Genomic DNA, 15,601 nt, shown 5'->3' on the forward strand with positions numbered 1-15,601 from the left:
CTCTGCATCCTGCATCTGCATCCAAATGGAAATAAAACATTTGTAGAGCACATATGTTCTGAGAATCGTCGCCTTTTTCTCTCTCAGTGCATCAAAATGATTATTGAATATAAAAATTAATACACTCTCTCCTTATTATACATAACATATTTTACATAGATAAAACCACATACCTGCATCCAAAAGAAAATACAACATTTGTAGAGCACATCTGTTCTGAGAATCGTCGCCTCTTTCTACAAAAGATGCACAATAGGAGGGATTGGGATCATTCGAGGAGCTAGCCATCGTTCACACATACAATAGCCTGCTAATACCTTAGCTAGCTATTAACCACATGTTGAATTCAGAATATTGACATCATCCTAAAAAGTACAATTACAAGTGCATCTTAACAATACCATCCACTTATGAGTAACCTCTAAATATACAACATTATTCATGAACAAAACACTGTGTGTATGACTTTGTACTTAAAAGAATCAAACTTTTCTGAAGACAGAAAAAGCGTGCCTACCTCTCTCAGTGCATCAAAATGATTTGAGCACGAGCACACCGGGCAAAACGTAAGTACACACTCCCCTTCTCCCAGGATGCAGGCATGCATAACAAATCAACACAACATATTGATATATGAACCTGGTGAAATTCACATAGTACTTTAACAACTGTTACACAAAGAGCATTACATTAAATGAAGAACATGACTTTGACTGTTCATGACATTTTAACTGGTACAGGACTCAAATAGAGCCAATTACAAGGCACACCTTGAAATGTGTTAACAGTCAGCCTAACCTTTCCAACTTCTTGGTAGTTAGCCATGAGAGAAAAATGACGTAACATTTTTTTTTCTATACCTATAAGATATTATGGGTAATATCTTAGTCACTCAAAAGGCTACCGGGACGTTTACGTGATCTGTGGTAGTAGTTTTCTAACAATTAAATGTATAAAGGGGACAGATCAGAGTGGCAGGTCGTAAACCTTTAATGGTAGAATATTTAACACGGTCCATTTGATCTGTTCTGCCCAGTAATCACAACACGTTTGGAAGCCTTAGTTTAGGCCTCTTGAAGGTCAAGTGATATAAAACACCTAGCATTCATTAATATGCTGTAATGTACAAATGCCTAGCAGCCAACATGCTTGCATATTTTAAAAAGTAAAATACTGTTCAAAATAACTTTCTTACAGTTTATAAGTCACTTGTACAGTATTGTGCTGTGTTTCTTTCTTTGACATTATAGTAATTTATATGAAAATGGCCTTCAAGTTACCATGAATATCTCGGTAATGCATTGGCACTCTCCAGAGATGGTAAGAGATTTATCATAACATATCTTGTTATTATTACAATAATTGTGTAGACCAGTGTATCAACTATAACAACAGTCTTAGTAACAGTTATAGAAACATTTTACTTGCTATGACTTTGATGCATTTTCTTTTAATATCCATATTGGTTGATCCACACTGGACAATAGCAAGAACACTCACTAAGTGATCTAAATGCAAATGAAAACTTGCAAAGAACACTGGGTAATATGTCATTGGGTAATTACAGTAATATATTGTAATTGGCACTGTAAATGTGATTACAGTAACTTACTTGGTACTGTAAATTAGATTAAAGTAACATTTTTGTAACCATAAAATAGATTAGAGTAGCTGTACTGAAAAATAGATGACAGTAACTTACTGGCCAAATGCTGTCAGTAAGTTACTGTACATTTTCAGGAAATGTTTTGCGGTGTGTCTATGAATTTGTCAGTGGTTATATTTATTAAGAATGTGAGTGTGAGTGTTGTGTGTGTGCGCGCGCGTGTGTGTTAAGACTCTAGGGCATACAGTAGAGAAGAGAGTACAGAGCAGTTAATGAAAGTCTAGTTCCAGTTCTGCTTCAGTGGGTGTACAGAAGCCTTGATTACATCAATTAATTAACAAACCATTTAACTAGGTAAACGTTGGTGACGGTTGATTGTGGTGTGGGTGTATGTCTGCATGTGTATGGAGAGTTTGTCCATGGTTTGTCCATGTTTGCGTGTCCATCCACCTGAGGGAATTTGCTTGTCAGTTTCAGTGTGCATATTACAGTGGGGCAAAAAAGTATTTAGTCAGCCACCAATTGTGCAAGTTCTCCCACTTAATTCTCCCACTGTAATTTTCATCATAGGTACACTTCAACTATGACAGATAAAATGAGAAAAGAAAATCCAGAAAATCACATTGTATGATTTTTTATGAATTTATTTGCAAATTATGGTGGAAAATATGTATTTGGTCACCTACAAACAAGCAAGATTTCTGGCTCTCACAGACCTGTAACTTCTTCTTTAAGAGGCTCCCCTGTCCTCCACTTGTTACCTGTATTAATGGCACCTGTTTGAACTTGTTATCAGTATAAAACCTCAAACAGTCACACTCCATACTCCACTATGGCCAAGACCAAAGAGCTGTCAAAGGACACCAGAAACAAAACTGTAGACCTGCACCAGGTTGAGAAGACTGAATCTGCAATAGGTAAGCAGCTTGGTTTAAAGAAATCAACTGTGGGAGCAATTATTAGGAAATGGAAGACATACAAGACCACTGATAATCTCCCTCGATCTGGGGCTCCACACAAGATCTCACCCCGTGGGGTCAAAATGATCACAAGAACGGTGAGCAAAAATTCCAGAACCACACAGGGGGACCTAGTGAATGACCTGCAGAGAGCTGGGACCAAAGTAACAAAGCCTACCATCAGTAACACACTACGCCGCCAGGGACTCAAATCCTGCAGTGCCAGACGTGTCCCCCTGTACATGTCCAGGCCCGTCTGAAGTTTGCTATGGATGATCCAGAAGAAGATTGGGAGAATGTCATATGGTCAGATGAAACCAAAATATAACTTTGGTTAAAACTCAACTCGTCGTGTTTGGAGGACAAAGAATGCTGAGTTGCATCCAAAGAACACCATACCTACTGTGAAGCATGGGGGTGGAAATGTCATGCTTTGGGGCTGTTTTTCTGCAAAGGGACCAGGACGACTGATCCATGTAAAGGAAATAATGAATGAGGCCATGTATCGTGAGATTTTAAGTGAAAACCTCCTTCCATCAGCAAGGGCATTGAAAATGAAACGTGGCTGGGTCTTTCAGCATGACAATGATCCCAAACACACCGCCCGGGCAACGAAGGAGTGGCTTCGTAAGAAGCATTTCAAGGTCCTGGAGTGGCCTAGCCAGTCTCCAGATCTCAACCCCATAGAAAATCTTTGGAGGGAGTTGAAAGTCCGTGTTGCCCAGCAACAGCCCCAAAACATCACTGCTCTAGAGGAGATCTGCATGGAGGAATTGGCCAAAATACCAGCAACAGTGTGTGAAAACCTTGTGAAGATTTACAGAAAACGTTTGACCTCTGTCATTGCCAACAAAGGGTATATAACAAAGTATTGAGATAAACTTTTGTTATTGACTAAATACTTATTTTCCACCATAATTTGCAAAAAAATTGTAAAAATCCTACAGTGTGATTTTCTGGATTTTTTATCTTCTCATTTTGTCTGTCATAGTTGAAGTGTACCTATGATGAAAATTACAGGCCTCTCTCACCTTTTAAGTGGGAGAACTTGCACAATTGGTGGCTGACTAAATACTTTTTTACCCCACTGTATATGCAGGGGATGTGTGTTTGTCACTGGTGTGTGGTGTCACTGTGTGTGTGCAATGTGTTTTTTTACATTTATTTTTATTTAACCAGTTAGGCCAGTTGAGAATAAGTTCTCATTTACAACTGTGACCTGGCCAAGATAAAGCAAAGTAGTGCAACAAAAACAACAACAGAGAATTACACAAACAAGCGTACAGTCAATAACACAATAGAAAAATCTATGTACAGTGTGTGCAAATGTAGAAGATTAGGTAAGGCAATAAATAGGCCATAGAGGCGAAATAATTGCAACTTAGCATTAACACTAGAGTGATAAATGTGCAGATGATAATTTTTTTGTGTGTTCTTGGGGGCTTGAACAAAAAAGTGGTTTGCGATTTTGTTCATCCTGGTGAGCCGGCATTTTGAGTTGTATCTCTGGCATATCTTGGTATGCATCATTCAAGACTAAGTTTAAATTGTGTCAGTGCAATTGACATATATTGCAGAATGTCTCAGGAAAGACTGTCAGGGTTGGAAATACTCAGTGTAGAAAACAGTCGGGCCCACAACCTGGACCCTACAGACCATGGTGAAAACATGCATTGTGATTGCTAGCTACGCTAGTTATTTAGTTGTGGCCATCTGGTTAGTATCAACAAAAGCTTACTACAAATTCTAGCTAGCTAGCAACAACATTAGCGCAGCTCGCTAGTTAGCTTTCATTAGCTACATCAGGCACAAGCCAAACAAGCTACTGCCACCTTGTGGCCTGGAGTATTTAAATGAAGCATATCGAAATTAAAGCTGTTCTATGTGAAAAACAATAAGTTGACTGCAGACACTCTGGGCTGAGGTGCTAAGTACCTATCGGCAGTCAGATTTATCGGTGTGTCTGACCCTTAACAAAATCAATGGGGCCCCTTGGGCCCTGCATGCCCTGTCGGTATTCAGCTAAGATAACTTCCTAGACTAACTTACCAATCTAAAAAGTGTTAGCTGACATGACTAATTGAGTGAGTGTCAGTCAGTGAAAAGCTGCTGATGCTTAACCAAATGTCGAACTTGCACCTTGTGTATTCTTCAATTGGAACTCTCAACAGTAAGTTGAGACCCCTTCATTAGTGTCGTCTGACAGCTCTGTCAGGAAAAGGTTTGACTGATGAAGTGGAGAGGAGAAAAGGTGTGTGTGTGTGTGTGTGTGTGTGTGTGTGTGTGTGTGTGGTTAGAAGCATAGCTGTGTGTGTGTGTGGTGGGGGGTGATACAGTGCCTTGCGAAAGTATTCGGCCCCCTTGAACTTTGCGACCTTTTGCCACATTTCAGGCTTCAAACATAAAGATATAAAACTGTATTTTTTTGTGAAGAATCAACAACAAGTGGGACACAATCATGAAGTGGAACGACATTTATTGGATATTTCAAACATTTTTAACAAATCAAAAACTGAAAAATTGGGGGTGCAAAATTATTCAGCCCCCTTAAGTTAATACTTTGTAGCGCCACCTTTTGCTGCGATTACAGCTGTAAGTCGCTTGGGGTATGTCTCTATCAGTTTTGCACATCGAGAGACTGAATTTTTTTCCCATTCCTCCTTGCAAAACAGCTCGAGCTCAGTGAGGTTGGATGGAGAGCATTTGTGAACAGCAGTTTTCAGTTCTTTCCACAGATTCTCGATTGGATTCAGGTCTGGACTTTGACTTGGCTATTCTAACACCTGGATATGTTTATTTTTGAACCATTCCATTGTAGATTTTGCTTTATGTTTTGGATCATTGTCTTGTTGGAAGACAAATCTCCGTCCCAGTCTCAGGTCTTTTGCAGACTCCATCAGGTTTTCTTCCAGAATGGTCCTGTATTTGGCTCCATCCATATTCCCATCAATTTTAACCATCTTCCCTGTCCCTGCTGAAGAAAAGCAGGCCCAAACCATGATGCTGCCACCACCATGTTTGACAGTGGGGATGGTGTGTTCAGCTGTGTTGCTTTTACGCCAAACATAACGTTTTGCATTGTTGCCAAAAAGTTCAATTTTGGTTTCATCTGACCAGAGCACCTTCTTCCACATGTTTGGTGTGTCCCCCAGGTGGCTTGTGGCAAACCTTAAACGACACTTTTTATGGATATCTTTAAGAAATGGCTTTCTTCTTGCCACTCTTCCATAAAGGCCAGATTTGTGCAATATACGACTGATTTTTGTCCTATGGACAGATTCTCCCACCTCAGCTGTAGATCTCTGCAGTTCATCCAGAGTGATCATGGGCCTCTTGGCTGCATCTCGGATCAGTCTTCTCCTTGTATGAGCTGAAAGTTTAGAGGGACGGCCAGGTCTTGGTAGATTTGCAGTGGTCTGATACTCCTTCCATTTCAATATTATCACTTGCACAGTGCTCCTTGGGATGTTTAAAGCTTGGGAAATATTTTTGTATCCAAATCCGGCTTTAAACTTCTTCACAACAGTATCTCAGACCTGCCTGGTGTGTTCCTTGTTCTTCATGATGCTCTCTGCGCTTTTGACGGACCTCTGAGACTATCACAGTGCAGGAGCATTTATACGGAGACTTGATTACACACAGGTGGATTGTATTTGTCATCATTAGTCATTTAGGTCAACATTGGATCATTCAGAGATCCTCACTGAACTTCTGGAGAGAGTTTGCTGCACTGAAAGTAAAGGGGCTGAATAATTTTGCACACCCAATTTTTCAGTTTTTGATTTGTTAGAAAAGTTTGAAATATCCAATAAATGTCATTCCACTTCATGATTGTGTCCCACTTGTTGTTGATTCTTCACAAAAAAATACAGTTTTATATCTTTATGTTTGAATCCTGAAATGTGGCAAAAGTTCGCAAAGTTCAAGGGGACCGAATCCTTTCGCAAGGCACTGTAGATAAAGCCGCAGGACCAAACTGGGTGTTGTAAGAGAGAAAGAGAAAGTAACATAATAAAGGACAGATCGCCTCGGACTGTGGAGGAGGGTGACTCACTGCTCCTCCACACAACGAGAGAGAGAGAGAGAAAAAGAGACAAAGACAGAGAGAGAGAGGTTGTACTCCTCTGCCTCCGCTCATTCCATTCCCCACCTTTGCTTATTGTGTGCTGAGGCATCCACTTGTGGGCTATGGTGTGGGCATACATATACATCAACAGGTCTGTGGGCTTTGTTGTTTTTGTTGTTGTTGTTGTTGTGGAAGAGGAGGAGAACCAGGGTGTAGGTGGGGGATGGGAGTGTTCCAAGACAGAGGTAGGTGACCTTGGCCCGGCCCCGGTAGAAGCAGGTAATTGGTGTATACCACAGAATGGTGTTCTGACTGACGAGATCAATACTCTGGTGTGTGTGTGTGTGTGTGTGCGTGTGTGTCTGCGTGTGTGTGTGTGTGTGTGTGTGTGTGTGTGTGTGTGTGTGTGTGTGTGTGTGTGTGTGTGTGTGTGTGTGTGTGTGTGTGTGTGTGTGTGTGTGTGTGTGTGTGTGTGTGTGTGTGTGTGTGTGTGTGTGTGTGTGTGTGTTTTATCCAGGCAAGGATTAAGAGGTTGAACCCTGCTTTGGTTACCACCTAGAACACATTTGGTTACCACCTAGACCACATTTGGTTACCACCTAGAACACATTTGGTTACCACCTAGACCACATTTGGTTACCACCTAGACCACATTTGGTTACCACATGGACCACATTTCCTGATCTTGTGTGTCTCTCTCTCGTACACATTATCACACACGCACAATACTTTCCTGGCTGTACCCTTCTATTTCAGTTTCCCCTCCATGGTTTCATATTCCATAATTTTATTCTCTCTGGCCTTCTAATAATGATATGGTCAATTCCAATGAGCCATTTAAATATAATTATAGCTCATGCTGGAACCCTCATGCTGGAACCCAAAAAATACTACAGTCTACTATAGAATACTACAGTACTTACTATGGAATTATATAATGCACACTAGTATCCCTATGTCATGGGTAGTACTTACTATAGAATGTTATAGTATACTGTAGAAAAAAACACTGTAGTAAATACTACAGTAATGTCCGCAAAAACACTTTTCTAACTATAGTAAATACCACAGTGTTTAATTTGCATATACCCTACCCATTTCCTTCCTCTATATCTCAATTTGAGCCACCCACTCGTGAGAAACCTACATGGCAAGTGTAGACCATATTGTCATCCCTACAGGTTATAGGAAAGAGCACACCCCTGTCCTACCTACCTACCTACCTACCTACCCACCCACCCACCCACCCACCCACCCACCCACCCACCCACCCACCCACCCACCCACCCACCCACTCAGCCACCACCCTCAGCCACTCACCCCCAGCCCTCAGCCACTCAGTCACCACCCTCAGCCACTCACCCACCACCCTCAGCCAAATACATTTAAACTCAGTTTTTCACAATTCCTGCCATTTAATCCAAGTAATCCCTGTCTTAGGTCAGTTAGGATCACCACTTTATTTTAGGAATGTGAAATGTCAGAATAATAGTTGAGAGAATGATTAATTTCAGTTTTTATTTCTTCATCACATTCACATTGGGTCAGAAGTTTACATACACTCAATTAGTATTTAGTAGCGTTGCCTTTAAGTTGTTGAACTTGGGTTGAATGTTTCGGGTAGCCTTCCACAAGCTTCCCTCAATAAATTGGGTGAATTTTGGCCCATTCCTCCTGACAGAGCTGGTGTAACTGAGTCAGGTTTGTAGGCATCCTTGCTCGCACACGCTTTTTCAGTTCTGCCCACAACTTTTCTATAGGATTGAGGTCAGGGCTTTGTGATGGCCATTCCAAGACCTTGACTTTGTTGTCCTTAAGCCATTTTGCCACAACTTTGGAAGTATGCTTGGGGTCATTGTACATTTGGAAGACCCATTTGCGACCAAGCTTTAACTTGTCCACATAATTTTCCTCACTCATGTTGCCATCTATTTTGTGAAGTGTGCCACCCCCACAACATGATGCTGCCACCCCCGTGTTTCACGGTTGGGACGGTGTTTTCGGCTTGCAAGCATCCCCCTTTTTCCTCCAAACATAACTATAGCCATTATGGCCAAACAGTTCTATTTTTGTTTCATCAGACCAGAGGACATTTCTCCAAAAAGTATGATCTTTGTCCCCATGTGCAGTTGCAAACCATAGTCTGGCTTTTTTCTGGCGGTTTTGGAGCAGTGGCTTTTTCGTTGCTGAGCGACCTTTCAGATTATGTCGATATAGGACTCGTTTTACTGTGAATATAGGTCATTTTGTATCTGTTTCCTCCAGCATCTTCAGAAGGTCCTTTGCTGTTGTTCTGGGATTGATTTGCACTTTCGCGCCAAAGTACGTTCATCTCTAGAAGACAGACCGCGTCTCCTTCCTGAGTGGTATGACGGCTGCATGGTCCCATGGTGTTTATACAGTACTTGCGTACTATTGCTTGTACAGATGAACGTGGTACCTTCAGGCGTTTGGAAATTGCTCCCAAGAACAATCCAGGACTTATTTCTGAGGTCTTGGCTGATTTCTTTAGAAACACTATAGTGTTTTTGAAGACTTCCCAAAGACTTTCATTCTGAAAGCCTTGAATACGCATTTTTTAGATACAGGCAGTTTATTTGAAAAGGTCAAAGGTATAATTGAGCCCCCTATGAATTTACCTGACACCCCTGTGCACTCCTTCACCAGGTTCTCCTTTTCATCCTTCTCTGTTTCAGAAGTGTGTAAAGCCCAGAAAGAAATTGATTTAAAAAAATCCCCTGGCCCTAATGAACTAGACCCCCGCCTCCAATACCTAGCTGCAGACATCATTGCCCCCCCCCCCCCACCCTTAACATGTATTTTTAACCTCACGCTTGATGTTAAGGAAATCCCCAAGTTATGGAAATCTGCTTTTGTACTGCCTCTCCCTCTCTTTCCAAAATGATCACCCGAAAATGTTGCAACCCCTATTGCTAGCCTATTCAACCTCTCTTTCGTATCGTCTGAGATCCCCAAAGATTGGAAAGCTGCCGCTGTCATCCCCCTCTTCAAAGGGGGTGACACTCTAGACCCAAACTGTTATGGACCGATATCCACCTGCCCTGCCTTTTTAAAATCTTCAAAAGCAAAAGATAATAAACAGATCACCGAACATTTCAAATCCCACCATCTCTTCCCCACTAAGCAATCTGGTTTCTGAGCTGGTCATAGGTGCACGTCAGTCACGCTCAAGGTTTTAAACGATATCATAACTGCCATTGATAAAAGACAGTACTGTGCAGCCGTCTTCATCGACCTGGCCAAGGCTTTTCGACTCTGTCAATCGGCAGACTCAATAGCCTTGGCTTCTCAAATGACTGCCTTGTCTGGTTCACCAACTACTTCTCAGATAGAGTTCAGTGTGTAAAATTGTAGGGCCTGTTGTCCAGACCTCTGGCAGTCTCTATGGTTTGCTACAGGGTTCAATTCTCGGGCCGACTCTTTTCTCTGTATATATCAATGATGGCACTGTAGCTGCTGGTGATTCTCTGATCCACCTCTACGCAGACGACACCATTCTGGCCCTTCTTTGGACACTGTGCTAACGATCCTCCGAATGAGCTTTCACGCCATACAACACTCTTTCCGTGGCCTCCAATTGCTTTTTTAATGCTAGTAAAATTAAGTGCATGCTCTTCAACCGATTGCTGCTCGCACCCTCCCACCCGACTAGCATCACTATTCTGGAAGGTTCTGACCTAGAATATGTGGACAACTACAAATACCTAGGTGTCTGGTTAGACTGTAAACTCTCCTTTCAGATGCACATTAAGCATCTCCAGTCCAAAATTAAATCTAGAATCGGCTTCCTATTTTGCAACAAAGCCTCCTTCACTCATGCCACCAAACATACCCTCGTAAAACAGACTATTTTGCCGATCCTTGACTTTGAGATGCCATTTACCAAATAGCCCCCAACACTCTACTTAGCAAATTGGATGTAGTCTATCACAGTGCTGTCCGTTTTATCACCAACGCCCCATATACTACCCACCACTGCGACCTGTATGCTCTCCTTGGCTGGCCCTCACTACATATCTGTCGCCAAACCCACTGGCTCAAGGTCGTCTATAAGTCTTTGCTAGGTAAAGCCCCACCTTATTTCCGCTCACTCGTCACCATAGCAACACCCACGCACTCCAGCAGGTATACTTCACTGGTCAGCCCCAAAGCCAACACTTCCTTTGGCCGATTTTCCTACCAGTTCTCTGCTGCCAATGACTGGATCGAATTGCAAAAAATCTCTGAAGCTAAATCTTCTGAATCTCTGGAGTCTTATATCTCGCATCAACTGTCAGAGCAGCTGACCGATCACTGTACCTGTACACAGCCAATCTGTACATTTTAAATCCAACTACCTCATCCCCATATTATTACTTACCCTCTTGCTCTTTTGCACCCCAGTATCTCTTCTTGCACATTATCATCTGCACATCTATCACTCCAGTATTAATGCTAAATTGTAATTATTTTTCGCCTCTATGGCCTATTTATTGCCTACCTCCCTACTCTTCTACACTTACACACACTGTACTTAGATTTTTCTATTGTTCTTTTATTTTGTGACTGTACGTTTGTTTATCTGTAACTCTGTCACACTGCTTTGTTTTATCTTGGCCAGTTCGCAGTTGTAAATGAGAACTTATTCTCAACTGGCCTTCCTGTTTAAATAAAGGTGAAATAAAAATAAAAATTGTATATACAAGTTTTATTTTATTACAGTATTTATTTTATAGTTCACTGTAAATACTATAGTAAATACTACAGTAAAATTCACAAAAACACTGCAGTGAAAACTATAGTACTTAGACCATAGTATATATATAGTATTTTCATGTGGGGATCTCCTTGAACAAACAAGATATATACTATACCTAGCCTGGGTATAAGTCTGTTTTGCCAACATTCCACTCTTTGTGCTTTATGTCATATGCCAAAGATGTTTAACATGACAGGAGTGGCAAGGAGTGGAATAATAGCTAAACAGACTGGTACCCAGACTACTTTTTACCCACATCGATCTGTGTTTCACATATTCATTATACAGTGTTCCATGTGGGACTCAAAACCCCTGCTGTGGCCAGCAGCACCATGCTCAAGTTCTCTCTCGCTCACTCTCTCTCCTGTACTCTCCTCCTTCTCTCTTTTTTCTGGTCACCCAATTATTCCTCCCTCCTCCTCGCCTCCCTCCTCCTTTCTTATCCCTCCTACCCTCATATGCCCCTGCTCCACAAAAAAGTAATTAGCACAAATTACATGACACAGTTGAGAGAGAGAGAGAGAGAGAGAGAGAGAGAGAGAGAGAGAGAGAGAGAGAGAGAGAGAGAGAGAGAGAGAGAGAGAGAGAGAGAGAGAGAGAGAGAGAGAGAGAGAGAGAGAGAGAGAGAGAGAGAGAGAGAGAGAGAGAGAGAGAGAGAGAGAGAGAGAGAGAGAGAGAGAGAGAGAGAGAGAGAGAGAGAGAGAGAGAGAGAGAGAGAGAGAGAGCCAGAGCCAGAGAGCCAGCCAGCCTGAGCAAGGCTTCCCGGGCATCAACACCCACAGCCAGGTTTTATTTTTGGGAGAGGTGAGGTGCAAAGACACCCTCCACCTCTTTCCTTCTCCCTTTTGCTCCCTCACTCCTTCTCTCTGATTTCTGAATGAGTGTAGATGATTCCGATTTACACTCTTTCTCCTGGTTGGCTGTGCTCCTGGTTGGCTTGCTTGCAGTGTATGAGTGCACGTGTGTGTGTGGTGAGTGTGTGAGCGCGCAGACTACAGAGTAGGGTAGAGCACTGCTTCTGCTAGGCTTATTGCTGCTCGTGTCGACTAAAAAACATGTTATTTCTCTTTTCAGTCCATCATGGAGCAGTTCAACCCATGCCTGCGGAACTTTGTGGCCATGGGGAAGAGCTACGAGAAGGCCCTATCCAGTGAGTACATCATTCTCTTCTTCTTTTCCTTTATCTCATCCCCTTCTCATCCCCCTTCCTCTCCTCCTGTCCAGAGGACAGGCAAAGACCCATATCGCTTGGCACTGTTTTATCTGAACTAGAAATAATCTCAGATACTGGGGATATATTTCTCACGTTGGCAACTGTGTGTAGCCTATAGTCAGCATCCTCAGCATCCCTGAGCTCTTCTTGGACTTAGCTATGAAAGATACTGCTGGATGCTCCGACAGGCTTTCAACTATATGGACTGATTTGATAGTCTACTATTTGGAAAAGAGAACGCAAAGACCCCTAACAGAGAACGACTTCACTGTGTCCCCACCCTACATTGATTAAAACACCAAATTAACTCCCAGCTAGCCGTCAGTAGGTGTAGTCTCCCCTGAATGTTGATGTTTGTTTGATGTTTTCTGTTCTTTGTTGGGAGGCTCAGGATGCCTTCCTCCTTTAATGTCACGTTAGAATGTTTCATGTCCACATCTTGCCCTCTCCTCTCCTCTTTTCCACCTCACTAGCATCCCTCCATCCCTGCATATCTTCAAGTCAAGTCATTTGTATTGTATTCCTTTGGTTGTTCACAAGTCGGGATATGATGTGGTGATCCAGGTGTTTGTGTGGAGTAGATACATGGGTGAGAGCAGGAGCACACCACTTTTGAGATATCTCCAGGAAGGTGTGTGTAGGGGGGGGGGGGGTAAGTGGAGCGTAGTCTAATAGGAAATAGGGCAAGCGGCGCTGAGGGAATAAAACTGGTATCCAGGACAGAACTAGTATCCAGGTCAGCCAGAGGAAGGAGAAGGGGAGAGAAGAATACATTGGAGTTACAGAGTCTTGCTGTTTCTATTCATCAGTAAGCCTGTACAATATGAGAGAGAGAGAGAGAGAGAGAGAGAGAGAGAGAGAGAGAGAGAGAGAGAGAGAGATGCAGGGATTGAGAGAGAGAGGGGGTGCAGGGATTGAGAGAGAGGTGCAGGGATTGAGAGAAACAGGGAAAGCAGAAGAGAGACAGAAGTGCAGGGATTGAGAGAAACAGGGAAAGCGGTAGAGAGACAGAAGTGCAGGGATTGAGAGGCAGGGAACACGGTAGAGAGACAGAAGTGCAGGGATTGAGAGAAACAGGGAAAGCGGTAGAGAGACAGAAGTGCAGGGATTGAGAGAAACAGGGAAAGCGGTAGAGAGACAGAAGTGCAGGGATTGAGAGAAACAGGGAAAGCGGTAGAGAGACAGAAGTGCAGGGATTGAGAGAAACAGGGAACACGGTAGAGAGACAGAAGTGCAGGGATTGAGAGGCAGGGAACACGGTAGAGAGACAGAAGTGCAGGGATTGAGAGAAACAGGGAAAGCGGTAGAGAGACAGAAGTGCAGGGATTGAGAGAAACAGGGAAAGCGGTAGAGAGACAGAAGTGCAGGGATTGAGAGAAACAGGGAAAGCGGTAGAGAGACAGAAGTGCAGGGATTGAGAGAAACAGGGAAAGCGGTAGAGAGACAGAAGTGCAGGGATTGAGAGAAACAGGGAAAGCGGTAGAGAGACAGAAGTGCAGGGATTGAGAGAAACAGGGAACACGGTAGAGAGACAGAAGTGCAGGGATTGAGAGAAACAGGGAAAGCGGTAGAGAGATAGAAGTGCAGGGATTGAGAGAAACAGGGAAAGCGGTAGAGCGAGAGGTGCACGAAAACCAGGAATGACTGTGGAAGCCCCGAGGACCAATAAAGGAGGACTCAGTGTAGTCTGATAGATAAGACTAAAATTAGCCAAACAGGTCCCAGGTGGGGACTTGCACTTCATCAATGCCAGGCAGGCGCAAGGACTGGGGTTCTGGCTCGGTCTGCCGTTGCAGAGGCACAGGGCACAGTCAGCATTCAACTCACCACAGGGCGCCTGGTGGGCATCCATCTGCTAGCTGAATTTGTAAATATGCCAGTTCTGACTTTTCTCTTAGGATATAAAGGAAGGAGAGGTGGTGCTGGACTTTACTGGAGATCCCTGGAGCTTTGTTGACTGACATAATGGTCCAGGGAGAGAGCTGCCTGCTGTTAGTGGGTGCTACCCAGAGTGGAAGAGAAATCCAGTGGCTATAAGACTCAGGCTGGTTCCCAGACTTGCCCTCTACAACTCCATCACCATCATCTACCATTCTCTGACCAGCTCTCTCCGCTCAAGCCATGAATGGACCCTCCATCTTCGGAGGATGCAGCTTTCAAAGACTTGGCCTCTATTGGTTGAGCTGTCCAGATAAATTGCTTGTTTATTTTTTGCTGTTGAAGCGCTTTGAGATTCTATGAAAAGCGCTATAGAAATGCCGTACATTGTTAGTTATCCTCAGAGGAGATGCTGTTTGATCAGTTTGCAGAGTGTTTGGTTTTGGAGGATAGGATAGTGTGTAGTGCTTAAATAGGATGCAATGCTTTGACTAGTATTTAGTCAGGTACTCTGTTTATCATTGAGCTTTGGTACCGGCGATAGAAGGTGGGGCAATTTCACAACACACATCTAAACTGGGCATCATGTTGAAGGTGGGGCAGAGAGAGATGTCTCAACAGGGAAAAACTGTGTTGGAGAGATGGAGAGAACAAAAAAAAGAGGCTGAGTGTGAAGACTGAAGGGATTTGATAAAGGAGTAGAGGGAGGGAAGGATTGTGAGAGAGAAGGGGGTTGGATGGTGGATTTGGAAAAGAGCGAGTTGAAGATGGATGAAGTACTCAACACATCAAGCTGCAGCCTGATCTGGTTTATACCGGTTTTACTCCTCCTAGAGTGTGTGTTTAATTTACTCTGGAATAGGTGGGAGGAATGGATGGCGTGTCTCACCTCCAGTCTGTATATTATCAGCTGTCTGCTTCATATCAGAGGTTTAATCCTCTTTACTGAAGACGCACACACACACACACACACACACACACACACACACACACACACACACACACACACACACACACACACACACACACACACACACACACACACACACACACACACACACACACACACACACACACACACACACACACACACAGACACAATCCCCCAGCTAGCAAAGCT

The 15,601-nt window shown here is 43.2% G+C and overlaps 1 protein-coding gene across 6 annotated transcripts in view; it reads left to right on the plus strand.

Annotated features, from left to right (window-relative positions):
- LOC110502783 (BAR/IMD domain containing adaptor protein 2) overlaps positions 1-15,601 on the plus strand; it is a 157,332-nt gene that overhangs the window by 39,303 nt on the left and 102,428 nt on the right. For all 6 annotated transcript variants that reach the window (XM_036960472.1, XM_036960473.1, XM_036960476.1 and 3 more), the window contains exon 2: positions 12,465-12,540. In XM_036960472.1, coding sequence (XP_036816367.1) covers positions 12,465-12,540 — 76 coding nt within the window. The remainder of the gene's footprint in view (positions 1-12,464; positions 12,541-15,601) is intronic.

The sequence above is a fragment of the Oncorhynchus mykiss genome, chromosome 23, assembly GCF_013265735.2.
Source record: "Oncorhynchus mykiss isolate Arlee chromosome 23, USDA_OmykA_1.1, whole genome shotgun sequence".
Classification (NCBI taxonomy): Eukaryota; Metazoa; Chordata; class Actinopteri; order Salmoniformes; family Salmonidae; genus Oncorhynchus; species Oncorhynchus mykiss.